The 22,990-nt window shown below is 33.6% G+C and overlaps 8 protein-coding genes across 8 annotated transcripts in view; 2 read left to right on the forward strand and 6 right to left on the reverse strand.

The window, feature by feature from the left end:
* The first annotated feature begins 1,122 nt into the window (after positions 1 to 1,122).
* Positions 1,123 to 3,040, forward strand: LOC107370868 (gastric triacylglycerol lipase-like). The gene is made up of 4 exons (XM_015938826.3): positions 1,123 to 1,778; positions 1,837 to 1,926; positions 2,199 to 2,783; positions 2,849 to 3,040. The coding sequence occupies exons 1-4, from the start codon at positions 1,262 to 1,264 to the stop codon at positions 2,980 to 2,982; spliced, it is 1,326 nt and encodes a 441-aa protein (XP_015794312.2). The 5' UTR covers positions 1,123 to 1,261; the 3' UTR covers positions 2,983 to 3,040.
* Positions 3,041 to 3,641: 601 nt separating this feature from the next.
* Positions 3,642 to 5,480, reverse strand: LOC112539770 (lipase member K-like). The gene is made up of 4 exons (XM_025162533.2): positions 4,967 to 5,480; positions 4,817 to 4,906; positions 3,974 to 4,555; positions 3,642 to 3,905 (listed from the first exon to the last, which is right to left on the reverse strand). Exons 1-4 carry the CDS (start codon positions 5,478 to 5,480, stop codon positions 3,763 to 3,765), a joined length of 1,329 nt encoding a protein of 442 aa, XP_025018301.2. The 3' UTR covers positions 3,642 to 3,762.
* A 643-nt stretch (positions 5,481 to 6,123) lies between these two features.
* Positions 6,124 to 8,112, reverse strand: LOC112539773 (tear acid lipase-like protein). Its single transcript, XM_025162536.2, has 4 exons — positions 7,432 to 8,112; positions 7,290 to 7,379; positions 6,482 to 7,063; positions 6,124 to 6,411 (listed from the first exon to the last, which is right to left on the reverse strand). The coding sequence occupies exons 1-4, from the start codon at positions 7,943 to 7,945 to the stop codon at positions 6,272 to 6,274; spliced, it is 1,326 nt and encodes a 441-aa protein (XP_025018304.2). The 5' UTR covers positions 7,946 to 8,112; the 3' UTR covers positions 6,124 to 6,271.
* A 110-nt stretch (positions 8,113 to 8,222) lies between these two features.
* LOC107370456 (uncharacterized) lies at positions 8,223 to 12,810 on the reverse strand. The gene is made up of 8 exons (XM_015938451.3): positions 12,234 to 12,810; positions 12,086 to 12,175; positions 11,274 to 11,855; positions 11,072 to 11,207; positions 9,489 to 10,045; positions 9,312 to 9,401; positions 8,538 to 9,125; positions 8,223 to 8,452 (listed from the first exon to the last, which is right to left on the reverse strand). The coding sequence occupies exons 1-8, from the start codon at positions 12,745 to 12,747 to the stop codon at positions 8,316 to 8,318; spliced, it is 2,694 nt and encodes an 897-aa protein (XP_015793937.3). The 5' UTR covers positions 12,748 to 12,810; the 3' UTR covers positions 8,223 to 8,315.
* Positions 12,811 to 14,536: 1,726 nt separating this feature from the next.
* Positions 14,537 to 16,333, reverse strand: LOC107370455 (lipase member K-like). Its single transcript, XM_015938450.3, has 4 exons — positions 15,722 to 16,333; positions 15,574 to 15,663; positions 14,824 to 15,405; positions 14,537 to 14,757 (listed from the first exon to the last, which is right to left on the reverse strand). Exons 1-4 carry the CDS (start codon positions 16,233 to 16,235, stop codon positions 14,618 to 14,620), a joined length of 1,326 nt encoding a protein of 441 aa, XP_015793936.2. The 5' UTR covers positions 16,236 to 16,333; the 3' UTR covers positions 14,537 to 14,617.
* A 2,216-nt stretch (positions 16,334 to 18,549) lies between these two features.
* LOC149094088 (lipase member K-like) lies at positions 18,550 to 19,131 on the reverse strand. Its single transcript, XM_089267416.1, has 2 exons — positions 18,756 to 19,131; positions 18,550 to 18,689 (listed from the first exon to the last, which is right to left on the reverse strand). The coding sequence occupies exons 1-2, from the start codon at positions 19,129 to 19,131 to the stop codon at positions 18,550 to 18,552; spliced, it is 516 nt and encodes a 171-aa protein (XP_089123542.1).
* A 47-nt stretch (positions 19,132 to 19,178) lies between these two features.
* LOC107370454 (lipase member K-like) lies at positions 19,179 to 20,193 on the reverse strand. The gene is made up of 3 exons (XM_025162540.2): positions 19,677 to 20,193; positions 19,529 to 19,618; positions 19,179 to 19,336 (listed from the first exon to the last, which is right to left on the reverse strand). Exons 1-3 carry the CDS (start codon positions 20,191 to 20,193, stop codon positions 19,179 to 19,181), a joined length of 765 nt encoding a protein of 254 aa, XP_025018308.2.
* Positions 20,194 to 21,694: 1,501 nt separating this feature from the next.
* The window catches only part of LOC107370846 (inactive dipeptidyl peptidase 10), a 36,996-nt gene continuing 35,700 nt past the window's right edge, over positions 21,695 to 22,990 (forward strand). Inside the window, exon 1 of the mRNA XM_015938798.3 lies at positions 21,695 to 22,395. Coding sequence (XP_015794284.2) covers positions 22,363 to 22,395 — 33 coding nt within the window. The 5' untranslated portion in view covers positions 21,695 to 22,362. The remainder of the gene's footprint in view (positions 22,396 to 22,990) is intronic.

Genomic DNA, 22,990 nt, shown 5'->3' on the forward strand with positions numbered 1-22,990 from the left:
AATATGAGCTAGCACGAGCAGAGCGAGATAACACCACTAATATCCTCTCTTTTCAACAACAAATTTGTTTACATTTATTTTTCGTCTCTTTCTTTTCTTCGCGATCACGTTTTTTCAATGCCAAATGTCAGCCTTCTATCAACCAATTCCTTTAATTCAAACCATATTGAATCGAACCATAAAATTAATCAATTTGTAAGTAAAAAAGTCTGTTGATCAATTGAATGAAACTTATCCAATAATTTAACTGTCCTTCAAATAAGTACACTGAAATACGGTAAATTGAACCTAATCCAGCCATTACCTTGTAAAATTGTTGATAGCCATGATTTTAACCCTTGGTCCAGCTTTAATCTATCGTTTTGATACATACGCATTTAAATGGGTAATTTTGTTAATCCATGATAAGTTTTAAGACCACCAAGAAACTGTTTATTGGTTAAGTTTTAAAGGTTCAGATTCGAAGCTCCAAACTTAGTGTTTTTTCAATCAAAAAGTCTTTCCATTGTCCATTTTGATATGAACGCTTTTATTTTCATTGTTTTTTACATTCCAATTTTACATAATTTCAGTGAATTGACCGTCGATGAAGCAGTTTCTGTATCAGTTGATTCATCTAATCCGACTCTTGATGAAGAGCAAGCATTAATTCATTTCATTGGAAGCAAAGATCCAGATGAAGCAGCGACTTGTGGACAACTCATTGAGTCTCGAGGGTTTGAATACGAGGTTCATTATGTGATAACTGCCGATGGTTATTTCCTTCAAAATTTTATTATCAATCGTTATGAAACTGTTTATTGGTTAAGTTTTACAAGTTTTATAAGAGTATAAGTTCAATTTTGTCTTTAAAGTAAAGAGTAAGGGACTGGTGCCTCGACTGCATAAGAGGAGACCGAGGTCTTACTTTGAACTCGATTTTTTCAAAAATTATCGATCAGATAAATTTTTTGATTCCTCAAACAGATGAATTGAACAAAAATAAAAAACATTAGGGACTTATTGTAAACGTCTGGTACACAAACAAGTTGAATAAACTGAGAAGTTATTTTAAATAAAATTGAGTCTTTATAAGGTTCTTTGGTTTGCTCATTGTATTTGTTCAATCGTTGTTTCAAACAGTTTACTGTTTACATTGTGCGAAAATAGTTGAAGTGACACAAACAGTTATACTCTTTCAATAGAAGCTAAAAAGGGTTTAATTCCAAGTCGCAGCTTAGTATTTTTCAAGTTGTTAACTATTGCGAATCTTGTCATTGAAATGTTAAACTTATTAGTTTCAATCACTTTTTACATTTCAATTGTTCACCAGTCTTATGGAGTAGCTGATCATGAAGCAGATCCTTCATCGAATGACTCAACTAATCCTGACTTTGCTGAAGAACAAGCATTTCTTCAGCTTTTCGGAAGCAAAGAACCAGATGAAGCAGCAACTTGTGGGGAACTCATTGAGTCTCGAGGGTTTGAATACGAGGTTCATTATGTGGTAACAGCCGATGGTTATATCCTTCAAAATTTCCGCATCATCAATCGCTATGCAAGAGAATCTGGAAAGCATCTTAAACCCGTCTTACTACTGCACGGCCTAACAAATTCATGTTCAAATTGGTTGATGAACTCACCAGGTGGACACATAAAGCCATGGGTTAATGGCCATCCACCAAATGACACTTCGAACTCAGTTGCTTTCTTATTGGCCAACTTGGGTTTCGATGTTTGGTTGATTAATGTTCGAGGAACATCCTATTCAACTAATCACACACATATTGATCCTAAAGGTAACATTCCGTGTTTATCAAATTATTTCAATACAACACCATCAATCTTTCTTCTCAGATCCTGAGTTTTGGAATTTCACTTTCTATGAAATAGCCATTTACGATGTTACAGCAACAGTTGAACACATCAAGAAGGTAACTAGATTTGGTAAGTATACCTCAGAATGCAGTAAATGAACGTCTTCAGAAACTTTCGATTAACTTGGGATAGTTTTATAAAATATTTTATGCTTCTTTTGTGTAGCTGAGAATCCAATTTTCATGAAAATTAAGTTCCAGTAAATCTTACCATTTTTGCTTTGATTTTGGTGAGTTTTACAAGCATTCAAACAGTATTTTTAAACAGTTTAAACTGGATTCCGAAAATTTCTGTCCTTTTGAGTGGAATAATGTTTCATCAGTTGATTTCTTCAATTTTAGATAAGATAATAATTATCGGTCATTCACAAGGAACCATCCAAATCATTGTCCAGATCTCAGTGATGCCAGGATTTCAAGAAAACTATGAAGTTATCATTCTTGCTGCACCAGTTGCATTCCTTGGTGATGTTGGCGGCTTTTATGGTGCGATGTTCAACAATTTTGTCATACGTTACCTGATGGGTCTGGACAATGGACCTTCACCATCTTCTTTGGCTACAACTTATGGTGCAATCACTGTTTTTTGTCGCAACAAAATGGCACTTCCATTATGTGAAATGTATCTGCAATCATTTGATGACTACAATCCAAAGGAACAAAATCTATCAAGAACCAGTGTATACTTGAGTCAACATGATCGAAGCTCCAACAAGAATTTAGTCCATTTATACCAATCTGTTGAAAGAGATCACCTGAGTTACTTTGATCATGGAAAAGATGAAAATATCAATCTATACGGATCTGCTGAGCCTCCTGAGTTTCCATATTACAATATTGATCCAGAAAAATTGGTATTAATAAGTGCATTAAATGATAACACGGCCGATCAAAAAGACGTTCAAAAGTTTAGGAATTCACTTTGTGGTAAGAATCACGAAATTTGACCGGATAAGGCAATGAATAATCAAACCTTTTCATTTCATCCACAGACAGACCTTGTGCTGATCACATAATAACAGATCCTTCATTTAATCATCTAGATTTTGTGCAGTCGACCCAAGCATACAAATATTTTGGAAGCGTCGTGGTTGAACTAATTGAACATTGTGGCGGCAGCATTTAATCTATAAACTCTGAACTCTATCATTAAAACTCTTGAATCTATCAAGTAAGAAATAAAACGACTGAAATTATTTCCATAAAGATTTTTGGTTAGACAAGTAAAGCACCAGTTTTTCATAGCTATCTTGAGTGACACTTGAAATTGATCGATCAGAAAGGATAATAGATTACTCATCTCAATGTAGATATCTTACAATTGATCAATGCTAAAACAATATCCATTAAGATACCTTTCCTATTAACCCGCTATGTGAAATTAGTTGACTTTGAAAGTAAGAAGGTTTTTCAATATTTACAAAAAATTCATTTCATTTGAAAGTGGTTCAATATTGCGGTCATCATTAAGACGAAGACATAACCAGAAATAAACTCTAGAATTTTAATCCCTCGCTATGGCGCTTTTTGACAAGAAAATCATTTTTATTGAAACGCCGTTGAAAAAATGTTTGAAAACTGCACTAATACGGAAATTGACTTTCATATCGATAAACTTTAATAATTAGAGAAGAATCTCATCTTTTATTTAATATTTTTTTCGAAGGTCCAAGTTCAAGATTTTGAAACAAACAGATTTCACTATCATGGCTACATCAACTTTGAGTAAAATTTCCAGTCATTTAAATGATTGCAATGCTATATCGAAACGTTTACGGTGCAGCGAAAGAATAACTGGAATTTATTTTGTATAACCTGTAATAAAAGCGTCATAAAACGAAAAAGTCAGAAACGTCCTTCTTTATTAGCAAAAGTTTTGTTCCTTAGAATAGAAATTCAGGAAAAATTAATTTCCAGGCAGATTTGAAACTTCATTCTGGATTATTTCGCTCACAAGTTTACTAAAATATGGATATGCTTCAATCGCTATTAAAAAATCTCCATGATTGAAATACGGATTTGCGATTATATAATCACCTCTAGGTTTACCTGTGGATAAAATGAAAAGATTTGATTTTAATAAAATCGAAAAAATGAACAAATTTTCGAAGACTTACTGGAAAAGGAATTCTTGAGATTTAGATCATTTATTGGAGTTGAAAGTTTATCGTTCAATGAACTTATCAATACTAATTTATTTGCGTTAATTTTTTCAAAGGGATACACAGGAGGCTCAGCAGATCCATAAACTTCGTAATTAATTTCCTCGCCATAATCAAATTGACTGAAGTGATCTCTTTGGATAGCTTGCAGCAACTGGATCAAATTTTTGTTTGAACTTCGATCGAGTAAACTTAAATAAACATCGGCTCTTGATCTATTTAATTGCGGGGAATCGAAACCAAGTATTCCTTCGAAGACTAACTCGCAAACGCCAATGAAAGCTGGCTGCTCACAAAACTCAGCAAGTGAACCATAAGTTATAGCTGAAAGTGGCGGAAAAGGAGCATTGCGCAAACTTAAAACCTTTATCAACAATTCTGTTGGAAGGATGCCAGCAAAGCCAGTTCTGTCACCAAGGAATCCAATTGGCGCAGCTAAAATGACGAGATCGTAGTTCTTTTCAAACTCGGGCATCAAAGAGAGTTGAATAAGCATTTGGGTTGTTCCTTGTGAATGTCCAACAACTATTATCGTCTCTGTAAGTAAATCAATTGATGTTAAAGTAACTTTGGGTGAGCAGAAATTTTCAGCATTCAGTTCAACTTGTTGAAATATTCTGTTCTAATGCCGACAAAAACTCACCTTATCCGTGACAATTAGACCAATCCACAGAAACCAATTTATTAGCATGTTAAACAGATGTTTGCATTACAACAAAATAAGCTTCAAATATTTTAAAAACTGACCGAAAGACACTGAAAATTTTTAATGAATTGAGTTCTATTCTTCATGCTTACCAAATCCAGTTTCCTTTTTAATTTGTTCAACTGTTGCTGTAACATCGTAAATTGCAATTTCCTCGACAGTGTAATTCCAAAATTCAGGGTCTACGAAGAAGGTAAATTAGTTAATTACAATTAGCTAATTTTATAGCTAAAGATTGTTACCTTTAGGATTAAGATGTGTGTGATTAGTCGAATAAGAGTTTCCTCGAACATTAATCATCCAAACATCGAAACCCAAGTTTGCCAATAAGAATCCAAGAGCAGCTGAAGTGTCTTTTGGTGGATGACCATTCACCCACGGCTTTATGTGTCCACCGGGTGAATTGAACAACCAGGCTGAGCATGTTGTAAATAGTGGATGCAATAACAAGATTGGTTTAAGTTTTTTTCGAGCTTCTCTTGCATATGGATTAATGATGCGGAAATTTTGGAGGATATAACCATCTTCTGTAGTCACATAATAAATTTCGTATTGAAAACCTCGAGATTCTATGAGTTGGTCACAAGTTGCCGCTTCATCTGGTTCTCTACTTCCAATGAACTGAATAAATGCTTGCTCTTTATCAAGAGTCGGATTAGATGAATCAACTGATACAGAAACCGCTTCATCAACGGTCAAGCCACTGAATTCATGCAAAATTGAAATGTAAAAAACAATGAAAATCAAAGCGTTCATATCAAAATGGAGAATGGAAAGACTTTTTGATTGAAAAAACACTTAGGTTGGAGCTTCAAATCTAAACCTTTATAAATGAATAAAAATAGCTGTTCTGTACAGTCGCTTTACTGATGTCAGAAAATAAATTGACATCAATTTCTGCCCGTGAAGTGTTAACACTTGCACAAATGCATCAACAAACTATGAGCTTTGCTTCAAATTTCAGATGTTTCTGAATCTTTTGCACGAATCACTGAATTAATAGATTCCTTGATGCATGCGTCAATTAATTAACATTAATTATTTTCCATGATTTTATTGGTGTTTTATTCCAACTGGAGCAATTGCAAACTTACATATTTCCGCTTTAGCTAAATCAAGAATCAACAGGCAAGCAGACGAAACAAATGATGGAAACTATTTGAATTTATAAACGTTTCTCACGTCAGTTGAAAACCTTTGAGGAAATATGGTAATGCAAAGCACAATGGTTTGCATGGTGCAATGGCAGGTTAAACTGAATTGGAATGACCTCAATCAGGTGATCATGTGAATGAATAACAGTATTTGAGCCTTAGATAAACTATTAATTAATGATCGAAAAGCCATTGTTGAGCTAAATGATCTGCATATTAAATGAAATTTCATAACCAAGTTGAACTTAATGAAGAAAAATATAGCCATTTATTTAGTAGTTTATTCAATAATGTAAAGATTGAAACTTTGATAGAAGCAGATTTTTCTATCTAACTTGGAATTAGCAACCTAAGAGTAAATATGCGTGAAAATTAGTTTCCAGATTCGATGTTTCACAGTTCATCATGGAGCAATTTCTCGTCGATTAATTGACTGACAACATCATTTAAATATGGAAAGGCTTCTTTTGCAAGGACAATGTCAGCATGATTGAAGTACGGATCTGTGATTACATGATCAGTATCGACCCTGTCTGTGGATGAAATGAATTGCATTCGATTATTAATTGATCAAATAAATGGAGTGAATTTCAATGTTCTTACCACAAAGATGATTCCTTAGATTTTGTACATTTATTGGAGTTGCCAATTGATCATTCAATCCACTTACGAATACCAATTTCTTTGGATTTATCTTGTAAAACGGAAACTCAGGAGGTTCAGCAGATCCATAAAGTTCGTAATTCTTTTCCTCGCCATGGTCAAAGTAACAGAGGTGATCGGTTTCAATAAATTGAAGATAATGGAGCAAATTCTTGTTTGAGGTTCGATCGAGTAAGCCTGTATAAACACCATATCTTGATGCATTTTGTTGCTGTGGATTGAGACCAAGTAATCCTCCGAGGATTGCGACACAAGCAGGAGACACAATCGGCTGCCTACAAAGCACATCGAGTGCAGCAAAAACTGAACCTGACACAGGCGGAAAAGGGCCATTGCGCGAACCAAATAATAGTTTAAACAAAGGTATCGGTATTGCACCGACCGTTCCACTTTTATCACCAAGGAATCCAATGGGTGTAATTAATATAACAAGATCGTAGTTCTTGTCATATCCTGGTATTGCTGACATTTGAATGAGCAACTGGATGGTTCCTTGAGAATATCCAATAACGATAATTGTCTCTGTAATTTTGAAATTGATGTTGAAACTCATAATGTACATTTAGATTGGCAGATATTTTCAAGGTTCAATCTTCGCATTGACAAAACTGGCCAATTCATTCAACATGAACCGACATTCGCATAAAACTATCTTTATATTTGCACAAAAGTAGATTCGAACATTTTCAAAACGTTCGAAAGTTGTTGTTGAAAATTGTTTGTTAATTTAGTTCCGATAAAAACTCACCGAATCCAGTTTCCTTTTTGATGTGTTCAACTGTTGCTGTAACATCGTAAATTCCGATTTCGTAGAAACTGTAATTCCAAAACTCAGGATCTGAGAAGAAAGATATTTAATTATACTTCACTAATTTTGTAAGGATTTTTACCTTCAGGATCAAGATGTGTGTGATTAGTTGAATAAGATGTTCCTCGAACATTAATAATCCAAACATCATAACCCAAGTTAGCCAACAAGAAAGCAAGTTCAGCGGAATTATCTTTTGGTGGATGACCATTAATCCACGGCTTTATATGTCCACCAGGTGAATTGAACATCCATACTGAACACGATCCGAATAGTGGATGTAATAACAAGATTGGTTTGAGTTTTTTTCCAGATTCTCTGGCATAACGATTGATGATACGAAAATTTTGGAGGATATAACCATCTTTTGTTGTCACATAATGAACCTCGTATTCAAACCCTCGAGACTCAATGAGTTGTCCACAAGTTTTCACTTCATCTGGGTCGGTCTTACCAGCCAACTGAAGAAATATTTTTTCTTCGTCAATGGTAGGATTATTTTCTGCCATTGATCCAAAGTCTTCATCATCGGTTAACCCATAAGATTCATGGGCAAAGGAAACATAGAAAACGATGAAAACTAAAAACTTCACCATTTCAGCAATATTAATAAGAATAATTCAGCAACACTTTTTGATGCTTTAACTTAGTTTCACCTTAATCAAACATAAACGAAACTGAGTAGCTATTTCTTGTCACTTCATTGTTTTCGTAACTACTTTTATTTGAACAGCAAACTTTCAAGACATTTTAAGCCTACGAAATGCGAAATATTTACACCAACTCATGATTAAATTAAATTTTGTTTCATTAAATTTTCCATGTTCAGCTGTTTTAGTTATTTGTTTATGCATAAATGAATTGAATAAACCATTTATTTTCTGATCAATTTGTTTCTCTTTTATTCCAATGGAAGCAATAATTTATAACGATTTACATCAATGTTTAACATTAAAAACAACGTTATTATACTTTTAAAGGTAAATATGTATTCAAAATATCGTCAACGACACTTACAAAGTATTTATAACAATCAACAGCAGTAGTAAAATCAAGATGATTCCACGAAGGAAAAGTTATTACATGATCAACCAAAGGTTTACCTGTAATGGATGGAGTAAACAATTAATCAAATGTGGAAATCAGATGAACAAATTGACGTCTCGAATACATTTATCATGAACTCACCCTTCAATTTGTGCCTCAGCTTTTCAATGCCAACCGGTGTAGATAAATAATCATTTAACCCACTAATCAAAACTAAATTGTCGGTGGGTATATTTTCGAAGGGAATTCGAGGTGGTTCTCGTTTGCCATATCGAACTAAGTTTTCAACCATTCCATAGTCGTAAAGACGAGCTTGATCATAGTTCATGGTTTGTAAAAAGTGAAGTAAGTCTTTGATTGAAGTTTTGTCTATTTGACTCAAATAAACGGGTATTCGAGTAAAGTTGAGCTGACCATCATCAGGACCCAATGCAAGCCCCATCAGGTTGCTGCACAATTGATAGTTAGATGGTGAACTACAGAGTACGGTTAGAATAGAGTCAAATGTTGCTAGTCGAGGGGGCAAGGAAAGTCGATTCAATATGTGCAATGGACGATAGAATATGGCTTCGCGAGGAAACAAAGTCACAAGTCCTTTGGTATTTCCAAGGTAAGCAATTGGAGCAGCCATTATGACCAAATCGTAATTTTGTGAATAAGATGGATCAAGCGATAGTTTAATAAAGGTTTGAAGAGTTCCTCGAGAATAGCCAAGAAGAACAATTTTTTCTGTCATAATCGGAATTAAGTACGAGTTTGGACAAAAGAGTTAGAAATTGAAATTCTAAATTTACTTTCAATCGAATTGATCATTTTGTTTCTTTGGATCCAAATGAATTAGAAAACACAATTGCAAAACCCGAAAAGTGTTCAGTGTTTTCCAATTGCAGATTTGCTTTGCTGAAATTAACTTACCATAACCAGTGACTTTCTTGATGTATTCAGTTGTTGCAGGTAAATCGTACATTCCCATTTCATAGAATGAAAAGTCCCAAAATTTCGAATCTAATAGTTGAAGTTGAATGAGAACATACGCAAAGGTTAAAAATGTTTGAACCAGTTTAAATTAGTGATTATCGAATGTTCAAGTACCTGATCTTGTATCGTATTTAGTGTGATTTCTAGAGTAAGAAGTTCCTCTGTTGTTCAACAACCAAACATCATAACCTTTATTGGCCAAGTGAAAGGCCAAACTGTTTGATCTATCGTCGGGCGGACTTGTGCTATTCCAAGGTAAAATGTTGCCATCGGGTGAGTTCATTAACCAAATTGAAGCAGAATAAAAAAGTCCATGGATCAATAGGATAGGCTTGAGTCGACCATTCAATGCTTGCTTAGCGTACTTGCTCCACAAGCGATAGTTTTTCAAGATGTAACCATCTTCAGTTGTAACAAAGTGAACCTCATAATCAAAACCGCGAGAAGCGATAAACTGGCCACAAGTTAAGGCAACATCACCAGACTGCTCAAAAGGCTCTAATAGTAATTGTTGTCGAGCAAATACTTGGTTCTCAGGTTGGGCTTCAAGCGCAGTTTCACGTCCAATCAACTTGACTAAAGTTGAATTGGTTAACAAAACTAATTGAATTGCTAGTAAAACTACTGCCGAATGTATCCAGTAATTCATTTTGATTAGGACTAATTGCAATTGTTACAATTAACCTATTATATAAAAAAAACATTCGCATCTTCATAATTGTCTCGTTTGTACCCAAAGTTGATGTGATTTAACCAACTTAAGCACAAATATGAAATTAACAGCATTTTAGTGTAGCAAAATTAATTGTTTTATTGTAACGATTTGGCTCAACAGATGCTCATTTTAGGTTCTCAATCATTTTACCAATAAATCATTTCTTTGCAGACTAAAATGGTTGCAAATCGTTTATTTGTCTCAAGTTTAATATGCAAATCAATCGAATGTACCATAATGCAGCATAATGTACCATATCTAAATTTTTTCGATTCGAAATAAAACAATAATTGGATTTGTAAATCGCAAGATTAGTTGAAATTTTGAAAAAATTGAATACTGTGAAGCTAACAATGATCAATTGTATCAAATAACTCATCGACAGTTGCAAATGACATCTTTTTTCATATTCAGGTGAATTTTGGGACTCTCCATGATGAGCAAATTAGTGACAAAATTTGACATTGAAATATTCAGTCAATGAAAAAGTAAATTCAAATTTTTCAAGTTTGCCATTCTTCGTCAGCACATTTAGCCTCAACATGACAAGTAATGTGATCTATTGTTTTGCACTTTCTTCTTGTCTTTCTACCGATTTTAATCTTACATCAAAAGACGCAAAGTTTTCAAGTTTTAATGCAATGAAGAAGGAATAAACTCTCGCTCTTTTGCTCAATATTCACCGGGAAAGCCCTAGATTTTCCCTGATGGTTAACGATACGCAAATTAAGAAGACAATATTCGAAAGACACCAGCAAACTCATTCTCCAGCGCTGATGATGTTTTTGTTGTAGACAGAAGTTTAAAAATCAAAAGGCCAAAATTGAATCAAGTTATTTGCATATTAAATAAAATTTCCTTGCCCTTAATAATTAAAAGTTTGTCTTTATTTGCAGATTGGAACTTCGAATGAAACATATATTTTACTATCTTTGTAATTACCAACCAAACTTGCAATCAGTTTCCAGATTTGATGTTTTACAGTTCATCATGAAGCATTTTCTCTTCGATTAATCGGCTGACAACATCATTTACATATGGAAAGGCGTCTTTTGCAATGACAATGTCTCCATGATTGAAATACGGGTCTGTGATGATATGATCAGTGTCAACCCTGTCTGTGGATGAAATGAAAAGATATTATTATTAGACCAAATAAATGACTTGAATTTCATGATTCTTACCACAAAGACTATTCCTAAGATTTTGTACATTTATTGGAGTTGCCAATTGATCATTCAATCCACTTATGAATACCAATTTCTTTGGATTAATCTTGTAAAACGGAAACTCAGGAGGTTCAGCAGATCCATAAATTTCGTAATTCTTTTCCTCGCCATAGTCAAAGTAACAAAGGTGATCTGTTTCAATGAATTGAAGAAAATGAAGCAAATTCTTGTTTGAGGTTCGATCAAGTAAGCCTGCATAAACATAGATTCTTGATGCATTTAGTTGCTGCGAATCAAAACCAAATATTCCACCGATGAGTGAGGTACAAATAGGAGCTAGAATCGGCTTCTCACAAAGCACATCAAGAGCAGCAAAAGCTAATTCTGACATTGGCGGAAAAGGGCCATTATGCGAACTAAAATATTGTTTAAACAAAGGAATCGGTATTGCGCCGACCGTTCCACTTTTATCACCAAGGAATCCAATGGGTTCAAGTAATATAACAAGATCGTAGTTCTTGTCATATCCTGGTATTGCTGACATTTGAATAAGCAACTGGATTGTTCCTTGGGAAAATCCAACAACGATAATTGTCTCTGTAAATTGATAAATAATTGATGTTAAAACTCATAATGTACATTGAGATGGGCAGATATTTGCAATAATCGGTTTAGATTTTATATTTATACCGTTCAAATGCTTGCTCAGGAAAAATTTAAGGAAAATGCTGACTTTCGCATAAAACTACCTAATAATTTGCAAGAGGTTTAAATGTTTAAAATTGTTACTGAAAATTGTTTATAATTTAGTTGCGAGAAAAACTCACCAAATCCAGTTTCCTTTTTGATGTATTCAACTGTTGCTGTAACATCGTAAATTCCGATTTCGTAGAAACTGTAATCCCAAAATTGAGGATCTGAGAAGAAAGGTTTAAAGAGTTATATTGAACTAACTTTATAGCCAAAGATTGTTACCTTCAGGGTCAAGGTGCGTGTGATTAGTTGAATAAGATGTTCCCCGAACATTAATCAACCAAACATCGAAACCCAAGTTAGCCAACAAGAAAGCAAGTTCAGCTGAAGTGTCATTTGGTGGATGACCATTTATCCATGGCTTTATGTGTCCACCGGGTGAATTGAACATCCAGGCGGAACATGATGTAAATAGTGCATGCAATAACAAAACGGGTTTAAGATTTTTTCGAGATTCTCTGGCATAACGATTGATGATGCGGAAATTTTGGAGGATATAACCATCTTCTGTTGTCACATAATGAACCTCGTACTCAAACCCTCGAGACTCAATCAGTTGTCCACAAGTCGCTGCTTCATCTGGATCTTTACTTCCGAAAAGCTTAATAAATGCTTGTTCTTCAGCAAGAGTAGGGTTAGTTGATGCAACTGATCCAGAATTTTCATCGACAATTAATCCATAAGATGCATGAACAATGCAAAAGTAGAAGACGATGAAAACGAAACGCTCTACCATTTCAGTATTTAAAAAATATAATAGAATAGCAAATCTTTCGATACTTTAACTGACACTTTCAGCCTTTTATAAGCGACTGAATAATGATTACTGGCTCTTTCACCGCTCCTCTAACTACTTTTTACTTGAATAATAAACTTGCTCAAAATTATTTACCTATGAAATTCAAAATATTTGTACAAACTCATTTAATTTAATTTTGTTTACTTCACGTTTTTTGTGTCTAACAGTTTTATGCTATTTGTTTATGCATAAATGAATTGAATAAACCATTTATTTTCTGATCAATTTGTCTCTCTTTTATTCCAATGGAAGTAATAATTTATAATGATTTACATCAATGTTCAAAATTAAAAACAATGAATGTTATTATACTTTTAAAGGTAAATATGTATTCAAAATATCATCGACGACACTTACAAAGTATTTATAACAGTCAACAGCAGTAGTAAAATCAAGATGATTCCACGAAGGAAAAGTTATTACATGATCAACCAAAGGTTTACCTGTAATAGATGGAGTAAACAATTAATCAAAAGCGAAAATCAGATGAACAAACTGACGTCTCCAATACAATTTATTATGAACTCACCCTTCAATTTGTGCCTCAGCTTTTCAATGCCAACCGGTGTAGACAAATAATCATTTAACCCACTAATCAAAACTAAATTGTCGGTGGGTATGTTTTCGAAGGGAATTAAGGTGCTTCTTGTTTGCCATATCGTACTAAGTTTTCAACCATTCCATAGTCGTAGAGACGAACTTGATCATAGTTCATGGTTTGTAAAAAGTGAAGTAAATCTTTGATTGAAGTTTTGTCTATTTGACTCAAATAAACGGGAATTCGAGTAAAGTTGAGCTGAGCATCATCAGGACTTAATGCAAGACCCTTCAGATTGCTGCACAAGTGATAGGATAGAGTCAAATGTTGCTAGTAAATATGAAAGGAAAGGAAAGTCGATTCAATATGTGCAATGGACGATAAAATATGGCTTCGCGAGGAAACAAAGTCACAAGTCCTTTGGTATTTACAAGGTAAGCAATTGGAGCAGCCATTATGACCAAATCGTAATTTTGTGAATAAGATGGATCAAGCGATAGTTTAATAAAGGTTTGAAGAGTTCCAATAAGAACAAGTTTTGTTGCCATAATCGGATTTCAATACGAGTTTGGAAAAAAGAGTCAGATTATTGTATTCTAAATTAGTTTCAACTGGTCTTTTGTTTATTCACCTCAGATCTGCATGCGTTTGAAAATAAAATTGCAACCCAAAGAGTGTTTAGCGTTTTCCAGATTTTCTGATCTGAAATTGATTCACCATAACCAGTGACTTTCTTGATGTATTCAGTTGTTGCAGGCAAACATGCCCATTTCAGTAATATCCGTAAGAATGTTAGAATAATGTTTTATATAAATTATGTATTAAAATATCATCAACAACATCAACAAAGTATTTATAACAATCAACAGCAGTAGTAAAATACCGTAGATGTTGGAGTATTTAATGCTTTCCAGTTGCAAACTTGCTGAACATAAATTAACTTAATAACAACTTTGGCCATGAAAAGTGTTGCGATCTTTTCTTTTGCATTCACTTCTTGTCTTACTACCGATTTTAATCTTACATCAGAAGACGCAAAGTTTCTATTAATAAATTAAGTGATAAACAGTACTTGTCATTTAAAAAATATTAATCAATAGTCAAATGTTAAAATTAAAGTTTATTATTTGTAAATTAAATAGAATTCGCAATTCAAATTAACTTAATGATAAGAAATATGGTCTTTTATTCAATACCAGGTTGAAACTTTGTGATCAACAGAAACTTAGAGAAACTTGAGTGACAATCAGTTTCCAAACAGATTGATTTTCACAGTTCATCATGAAGTATTTTCTCTTCGATTGACCGAATCACAATATCATTGAACAATGGAAAGGCGTCTTTTGCTAAGATGAAGTCTGTATGACTGAAATACGGATCTGTGATGACATGATCAGTGTCAACCCTGTCTGTGGATGAAATTAAAAGCTTTTATTATTAGACCAAATAAATGACTTGAATTTCATGATTCTTACCACAAAGACTATTTCTCAGATTTTGTACATTTATTGGAGTTGTCACTTGATCATTCAATCCACTTATGAATACCAATTTCTTTGGATTAATCTTGTAAAACGGAAACTCAGGAGGTTCTGAAGATCCATAAAGTTCGTAGTTCTTGTCCTCTCCATAATCAAAGTAACGAAGGTGATCGCTTTCAATAAATTGAAGAATGTGAAGTCCATTTTTGTTTGAGCTTCGGTCGATTTGACTGGTATAAACAAAAGTTCTTGATACATTTAGTTGCTGTGTATTGAAACCAAATATTCCTCCAAGGACGTTGACACAAATTGGAGTTAGAATCGGCCTCTCACAAAACACAGCAAACGAACCAAAAGTTATGGCTGACATAGGCGGAAAAGGGCCATTGCGCAAACTAAGTAATTGTCTCAACAAAGGTATCGGTATTGCACCAACCAATCCACTTTTATCACCAAGGAATCCAATGGGTGTAATTAATATTACGAGATCATAGTTCTTGTCATATCCTGGTATTGCTGACATTTGAATAAGCAACTGGATTGTTCCTTGAGAAAATCCGATGACGATAATTGTCTCTGTAAATTGATTAATGTTAAAATTTATGTGTACATTTAAGGTAACCGTTATAAGTAAGTTATGAGCTACAAAGTTAGTCATCGATAATTTTTCAGACACTGTCCGACAATAGCTAAACATATTGTTGCTGAAAATTGTTTATTAATTTAGTTGCGATAAAAACTCACCGAATCCAGTTTCCTTTTTGATGTGTTCAACTGTTGCTGTAACATCGTAAATTCCGATTTCGTAGAAACTGTAATCCCAAAATTGAGGATCTGAGAAGAAAGGTTGAAAGAGTTATATTGAACTAACTTTATAGCCAAAGATTGTTACCTTCAGGGTCAAGGTGAGTGTGATTAGTTGAATAAGATGTTCCCCGAACATTAATCAACCAAACATCGAAACCCAAGTTAGCCAACAAGAAAGCAAGTTCAGCTGAAGTGTCATTTGGTGGATGACCATTTATCCATGGCTTTATGTGTCCACCGGGTGAATTGAACATCCAGGCGGAACATGATGTAAATAGTGCATGCAATAACAAAACGGGTTTAAGATTTTTTCGAGATTCTCTGGCATAACGATTGATGATGCGGAAATTTTGGAGGATATAACCATCTTCTGTTGTCACATAATGAACCTCGTACTCAAACCCTCGAGACTCAATCAGTTGTCCACAAGTCGCTGCTTCATCTGGATCTTTACTTCCGAAAAGCTTAATAAATGCTTGTTCTTCAGCAAGAGTAGGGTTAGTTGATGCAACTGATCCAGAATCCTCATCAATAGATAGTCCATAAGATGCATTAACAGTGAAAATAGAGAAGGCGATGAAAACTAGAAATTGTGCCATTTCAGTAACAAAAATAATATAATAGCAACACTTTTGATACTTTAACTGAGTTCTAACTTTCAATGTAACAATTTATAAGCAAAACTGGATAACTTTTTTTGGCCCTTGCACCGTTCCCCTAACTACTTTTCATTTGAACAGTGAACTTGCACGAAATTATTTGCCTATGAAATAAAAAATATTTGTACAAACTCATATTATAATTTAATTTTGTTTGCTTCACTTTTGCTGTATCTAACAGTTCTATGCTATTTGTTTATGCATAAATGAGTTGCATAACATTTTTCATTGCATCTATTTAGTTGCCGCTCTATTCAACACCATAAATTTATAACAACTTACAAAAATGTGTTGTATTAAAAACAATATAAATAATATATTACTTTTAAAGGTATAAATACAAGGTATGTATAATAAATATGTATTCAAAATATAATATAATCAACTTACAAAGTATTTATAACAATCAACAGCAGTAACTATCAAGATGATTTTCTGAAGACGAAGTTATTACATGATCAAATAAAGATTTACCTTTAATAGATGGAATAATCAATTAATCAAATTAGAAAATCAGATGAACAAACTATCGTCTTTTCCTCCTCGAGCAAATCCAGTTTGACATGAACTCATCCTTCACTTCGTGCCGCAGCTTTTCAATGCATCTAAATTATTTTCAATCGAACTGATCATGATTTAATTGGAAAACAAAATAGCAATCTCGTGAATGTTGGAGTATTTAATGCTTTCCAGTTGCCCACTTGCTGACCTAAAATCCACTCACCATAACCAATGACTTTATATTTAGTTGTTGCAAATCGTGCATTCCCATCTCATAAAATGAAAAGTTAATAATAATAATTGCAGTAATTCATTGACAGTGACCAATGATATCTTCATCAAATGACATATTTTTTCATATTCAGGTGAATTATGGGACTCGATATGATGACACATTAGTGACAAAATTGGGCATTGAAATATTCAATTCAATACAGCAGCATATTCAAACAACTGTACAAAAGGCGATCGAAATTTCGACTTTGACCTCGATTTTCTCGAAAACTGACGATCTAAGAAAATTTTTAATAGCACTAATCAGCTCAATTTTTGTGCGCCTGCAAACCCTCAAGTCCCTGCTCTTAACTCAATATTAAATTCAAATTTTTCAAGTTTTGCATTCTTCGTCAACGTATTCAGCCTCAAAATGGAAAGCTTGTTCCATGAAAAGATATGTGATCTATTGTTTTGCATTCACTTCTTGTCTTTCTACCGATTTTAAAGTTATAATAATAATCGTAATAATTGCTAATCAAAGTTCCCTTATTTGTTCTGATCAACCTAATATTTACATTGTTTACATTTTGATATTTTTTATATGAATCTGACCCGATTTATCCGTCCCATTCGATATAAGCTTTTCTGACTATGCAGGTACAAACCAGAGCCAAGCTTAATTTCATTACATTTCTGTACCTTGGTTTCTCACGAATCTTGCAACTGGCAGAACTTCCGCTATCATTCCTAAAGTTTCTTCAACGTGCGTTTGGAATCTGATTTAGTCCTTAATCTTACAATCTTTGAGCTTCTCATTTCACCTTTATCATAAACTTCATCTAAATTACCGGGTTACAAATAATCATATGAAACGTTTTCAAAATAGAATTACATTTCAGGTTTTGATTTTTTGATTAGATTTTTTTCATAAAGTGAAAATTTAGTTTTTTGTCTCTCATTTGGTTCTACAATCGTAGTTTTGGGACACACAGATAGCGAACAGATCGATTTTTAAAAAAAGTCATGAAAATAATTTTGTGAATCCTATGGAAAGATTAACATTGAGCAATCAAGTTTTTCCAATCTCCCATAGACGCGCCATGTTAAACTCTCAAAAATAATTTTCATCGACTTTTTTTAAAAATCGATCTGTGCGCTATCTGTGTGACTCAAAACTACGATTGTAGTACCAAATGAAAGACAAAAAACTGAATTTTTCCTTTATGAAAAAAATCTAATCAAAAAATCAAAACCTAAAATGTTATTCTATTTTGAAAACGTTTCATATGATTATTTGTAACCCGGTAAATGATAAACAGTACTTGTCCGTTAAATAAATATTAATCAATAGTTGAAAAGTCAATATTGAAGTTAAAAATTTGCATATTAAATAAAATTTACAATCCAAGTCGACCTTAATAAAGAAAAATATTGTCTTTTATTCAATACCAGGATTGAAACTTTGCTATAAACAGATAACTTAAAATTTAAAAGATTAGAGAAACTTGAGTATCAATCAATTTTCATATTTGATCTTTCACAGTTCATCATGAAGTATTTTCTCTTCGATTGACCGAACCACAATATCATTTATATATGGAAAGGCGTCTTTTGCAATGACAATGTCTCCATGATTGAAATACGGATCTGTGATGACATGATCAGTGTCAACCCTGTCTGTGGATGAAATGAAAAGATATTATTATTAGACCAAATAAATGACTTGAATTTCATGATTCTTACCACAAAGACTATTCCTTAGATTTTGTACATTTATTGGAGTTGCCAATTGATCATTCAATCCACTTATGAATACCAATTTCTTTGGATTCATCTTGTAAAATGGAAACTCAGGAGGCTCGGCAGATCCATAAAGTTCATAGTTTTTGTCCTCCCCATAATCAAAGTAACGAAGGTGATCGGTTTCAATGAATTGAAGATAATGGAGTAAATTTTTGTTTGAGGTTCGATCCAGTAAGCTTGCATAAACATAGGTTCTTGATACATTCATTTGCTGTGGATCAAATCCTAATAATCCTCCTGAGATCGAGATACAAACTGGCGTTAGAAGCGGCCTCTCACATAACGCAGCAAGTGAGCCAGCAGTTATTGCTGACATGGGCGGAACAGGACCATTGCGCAAACTAAATAACTGTCTCAACAAAGCTATCGGTAAGGCACCGACTGTTCCACTTTTTCACCAAGGAATCCAATGGGTGTAATTAATATAACAAGATCGTAGTTCTTGTCATATCCTGGTATTGCTGACATTTGAATGAGCAACTGGATTGTTCCTTGAGAATATCCAACAATTATAATTGTCTCTGTAGATTGAAAATTGATTAATGTTAAAGTTTATAATGTACATTTAAGGTATAAGCTACGAAGTTTGTCATCGATAGTTTTTCAGACACTGTAGCTAGACATATTGTCACTGAAAATTGTTTATTAATTTAACCTATGCGAGTATAGTACCTAAAGTTTTTCCGCATAGGTTAGTTGCGAGAAAAACTCACCAAATCCAGTTTCCTTTTTGATGTATTCAACTGTTGCTGTAACATCGTAAATTCCAATTTCGTAGAAACTGTAATCCCAAAATTCAGGATCTAAGAAGAAATATTGAAAGAGTTATATTGAACTAATTTCATAGTCAACATTTGTTACCTTTAGGATTGAGATGTGTGTGATTAGTTGAATAAGATGTTCCTCTAACATTAATCATCCAAACATCATAGCCCAAGTTGGCCAACAAGAAAGCAAGCTCAGCTGAATTGTCTTCTGGTGGATGACCATTTATCCATGGCTTTATGTGTCCACCAGGTGAATTGAACATCCAGACTGAACACGATCCGAATAGTGGATGTAATAACAAGATTGGTTTGAGTTTTTTTCCAGATTCTCTGGCATAACGATTAATGATTCGGAAATTTTGAAGGATATAACCATCTTCTGTTGTCACATAATGAGCCTCGTATTCAAACCCTCGAGATTCTATGAGTTGTCCACAAGTTGCTGCTTCATCTGGACCCGTCTTACCAGTCAACTGAATAAATTCTTGTTCTTCAGCAAGAGTAGGATTAGTTGATGCAACTGATACAGAATTTTCATCGACAATTAATCCATAAGATGCATTAACAAGTAAAATGCAGAAGAAGGCGATGAAAACTAGAAATTGTGCCATTTCAGTCTTAAAAATAATATAATAGCAACACTTTTGATACTTTAACTGAGTTTCAATTTATGAAACAATATATAAGCGAAACTGGATAACGGTTTTCGGTCCTTTCATCGTTCCACTAACTACTTTTCATCTGGATAATAAACTTGCACGAAATTATTTGCCTTTGAAATGCAAAATATTTGTACAAACTCATATTAGAATTAAATTTTGTTTACTTCACTTTTTCTGTATCTAACAGTTTTATGCTATTTGTTTATGCATAAATGAGTTGAATAACATTTTTTATTTCCTGATCTATTTAGTTGCCGATCGATTCAACTGCAATAATTTATAGCAATTAACAATAATGTGTTGTATACAAAACAATTTACTGTATAATTACTGTATAATTTTAAAGGTAAATATGTATTCATCATCAACGTCACTTACAAAGTATTTATAACAACCAACAGCAGAAGTAAAATAAAGATGATTTCAAGACGCAAAAGTTATTACACGCGCAACCAAAGATTTACCTGTAATAGATAGAATAAACAATCAATCAAATTTGAGGATCAGATGAGCAAACTGTCGTCTCTCCCTCCTCGAGCGAATGCAGTTTTTCACCCCTCAATTTTTGCATCTGCTTTTCAATGCCAATCAATGATACTTTCTTATTGAACTGATCATTTTTTCATTGCTTTGGAATCAAATTCATTGGAAAACAAAATTGCAATCCCGTGAATTTCGGAGCATTTAATGCTTTCCAGTTGCCCACTTGCTGACCCACCATAACTGAAATTGACTCACCATAACAAGAGACTTTCTTGACGTACTCAGTTGTTGCAAAGTGTGCATTCTCATCTCATAAAATGAAAAGTCAAAAATGATAATAGTAGTAATTCATTGACAGTGATCAAATCTTTTTTAATATTCAGGTCAATTCTGGGACTCGACATTAGTGACAAAATTGGACATTGAAATATCCAATTCAATACAGAACTGATGCTTTCGAGTTTTTAATGTTTGATTTATTTTGGTCCAATGCAATAGAGACAGGTTGAGACCGTTTTTTCGAGGCTGTTTCAATGTAACTACTGCATCAATATCTGTAAGTTTTGCATTCTTGATCAACATAGTTAATCTCAAAATGAAAAGCTTTTGCCAGGAAAAGTAATGTGATCTATTCTTTCGTCTTTCTACCGATTTCAATCTTACATCAAAAGACGCAGAGTTTTTCATAGCCCAGATAAAGTTTGAATGCAATGCAAAAGCGGATTAAACTCTCGCTCTTTGCCCAATATTCACTGGGAAAGCCGCTTGTAGCAGCTAATAATGTTTTGCTATTAATCGCGTATCAAATAACTGTTATTTAAACTATAAGATGGCGTTTCATCTTTCCTCGAGTATTTATAAATACAAGGATAAATTGAACATGATGAGTTCAGCTAACATGATCATGAGCAGGAACAAAAACACTACTGATAGAGAGGCAGTTGAGGGAGTAAATATTGAGTTAATTTGGAGGAAAAGAGAGAAAGAAAGAAACAGATAGATTGAGATTTCATGTGAAACGAGGAAGCAACGAGTGTTCAAAGCGACCCTTGAAAGGTTTCCATTTGAATATATATAAACAAAGTGCATTGAAAGGGCAACCAAACAAATGTCAACCAATGTTTTCCAGTAAACAACCAAATCGAGACCAAAAACAGGATAAAGTGAAGTAAAAAAGTAAAAATCAAAGAACGAAGTGAAGAAAAGAAATGAGATGAAATACGAAGAAAACAAAACTCCATTCAATGAATCAACAATGATGAACAAATAGTCAATCAATGGACAACTGATGAATCAACAAAACAAAACAAATATTGTGTCCAAATTGATCAACGTGACAAGGTAACCTTTTTCAACAACAACTCTATGGACCACTTTCATTATACGCAATTACAATCCCAACAATAATCAGCAAATTTCAACAAATTTCCATGAATGTATCATTACCATTACCACCAGTTTCACCAACATTATCATCACACATTAACATCAAAATTTGGGTTCCACTCGCCTCATCAAGCAACACCAACCCAAGGATAATCACATCGTAGTTCACCTGCAAGAGTCAAAGGCACAGTCAAACCTCACAGTGAACATCAACCCAACTCCAAGCGCTTTCCTCGTTCCAACAAGGTCATGGCTGACCCCGTCTTGGGATATGATGATGAGGTAAATATGCAAAAATGAAACACTTTTTCTGGACACAAATACCTTTCCACTCGACTTGTTGCTCTTTTCAGTAAAATTTCTTGGCTTCAACAACTAGTTTCATCACGCTCATTACCAGCATCATCATCATCATCCTCTTTCCATCATCTCATGATCTTAGATGAACTTGTTGCTAACAAGATTAGAGAGCAAGTTAAATGAGTTTGCAGGGAAAAAAATTGAAAAATATGATTACACTGAGCAATAAGTTAACATGAATGCCATTTGAAACACTTTGATTCATTTTTTGAACACTTTTTGCTTCATTCTCCTTCCATTCAATTGCCTGTAAATTCATCAAAAGTAAAAAGCAAACAAATTGCGACAATTTATACAACTTTTATTCCTCCTTATATTTACATTTTTTACATTTTGATATTTCCTTTACTCATTTATTCATTCATTTCAAATTCATTGTTCAACTCTTTTCATTTTATTTACCCTTTTGTATCAAAACTTTTCTTTTCTCTTCATTTTACGCTTTCCTCTTCTCAACTCATCAAAAATTTCAAACTGAATCTATTAACTTCAACTTGAACCTTTCCCTTGTTTATAC

This window comes from Tetranychus urticae, chromosome 2 (genome assembly GCF_039701765.1).
Source record: "Tetranychus urticae isolate SD_2017Ah chromosome 2, NJAU_TeUrti_SD_1.0, whole genome shotgun sequence".
Lineage (NCBI taxonomy): Eukaryota > Metazoa > Arthropoda > Arachnida > Trombidiformes > Tetranychidae > Tetranychus > Tetranychus urticae.

What these genes read in the sequence shown, in the direction of transcription:
- LOC107370868 (XM_015938826.3), top strand. Translation starts at nt 1,262, where the DNA reads ATGTTAAACTTATTAGTTTCAATCACTTTTTACATTTCAATTGTTCAC. An exon ending in CAAGAAGGTAACTAGATTTG is followed by an intron (nt 1,927 to 2,198) that starts GTAAGTATACCT and finishes CTTCAATTTTAG; the next exon opens with ATAAGATAATAATTATCGGT. An exon ending in GTTTAGGAATTCACTTTGTG is followed by an intron (nt 2,784 to 2,848) that starts GTAAGAATCACG and finishes TTTCATCCACAG; the next exon opens with ACAGACCTTGTGCTGATCAC.
- LOC112539770 (XM_025162533.2), bottom strand. Translation starts at nt 5,480, where the DNA reads ATGAACGCTTTGATTTTCATTGTTTTTTACATTTCAATTTTGCATGAA. An exon ending in TAAAAAGGAAACTGGATTTG is followed by an intron (nt 4,556 to 4,816) that starts GTAAGCATGAAG and finishes ATTTACTTACAG; the next exon opens with AGACGATAATAGTTGTTGGA. An exon ending in TCTCAAGAATTCCTTTTCCA is followed by an intron (nt 3,906 to 3,973) that starts GTAAGTCTTCGA and finishes TTTTATCCACAG; the next exon opens with GTAAACCTAGAGGTGATTAT.
- LOC112539773 (XM_025162536.2), bottom strand. Translation starts at nt 7,945, where the DNA reads ATGGTGAAGTTTTTAGTTTTCATCGTTTTCTATGTTTCCTTTGCCCAT. An exon ending in CACACATCTTGATCCTGAAG is followed by an intron (nt 7,380 to 7,431) that starts GTAAAAATCCTT and finishes CTTTCTTCTCAG; the next exon opens with ATCCTGAGTTTTGGAATTAC. An exon ending in CAAAAAGGAAACTGGATTCG is followed by an intron (nt 7,064 to 7,289) that starts GTGAGTTTTTAT and finishes TCAAAATTACAG; the next exon opens with AGACAATTATCGTTATTGGA.
- LOC107370456 (XM_015938451.3), bottom strand. Translation starts at nt 12,747, where the DNA reads ATGGTAGAGCGTTTCGTTTTCATCGTCTTCTACTTTTGCATTGTTCAT. An exon ending in CAAAAAGGAAACTGGATTTG is followed by an intron (nt 11,856 to 12,085) that starts GTGAGTTTTTCT and finishes ATCAATTTACAG; the next exon opens with AGACAATTATCGTTGTTGGA. An exon ending in AAAATGCTTCATGATGAACT is followed by an intron (nt 10,046 to 11,071) that starts GTAAAACATCAA and finishes TTAATTGTAACA; the next exon opens with ATTGCAATTAGTCCTAATCA.
- LOC107370455 (XM_015938450.3), bottom strand. Translation starts at nt 16,235, where the DNA reads ATGGCACAATTTCTAGTTTTCATCGCCTTCTCTATTTTCACTGTTAAT. An exon ending in CACTCACCTTGACCCTGAAG is followed by an intron (nt 15,664 to 15,721) that starts GTAACAATCTTT and finishes CTTTCTTCTCAG; the next exon opens with ATCCTCAATTTTGGGATTAC. An exon ending in CAAAAAGGAAACTGGATTCG is followed by an intron (nt 15,406 to 15,573) that starts GTGAGTTTTTAT and finishes ATCAATTTACAG; the next exon opens with AGACAATTATCGTCATCGGA.
- LOC149094088 (XM_089267416.1), bottom strand. Translation starts at nt 19,131, where the DNA reads ATGTCAGCAATAACTGCTGGCTCACTTGCTGCGTTATGTGAGAGGCCG. An exon ending in TCTAAGGAATAGTCTTTGTG is followed by an intron (nt 18,690 to 18,755) that starts GTAAGAATCATG and finishes TTTCATCCACAG; the next exon opens with ACAGGGTTGACACTGATCAT.
- LOC107370454 (XM_025162540.2), bottom strand. Translation starts at nt 20,193, where the DNA reads ATGGCACAATTTCTAGTTTTCATCGCCTTCTTCTGCATTTTACTTGTT. An exon ending in CACACATCTCAATCCTAAAG is followed by an intron (nt 19,619 to 19,676) that starts GTAACAAATGTT and finishes ATTTCTTCTTAG; the next exon opens with ATCCTGAATTTTGGGATTAC. An exon ending in CAAAAAGGAAACTGGATTTG is followed by an intron (nt 19,337 to 19,528) that starts GTGAGTTTTTCT and finishes TTCAATCTACAG; the next exon opens with AGACAATTATAATTGTTGGA.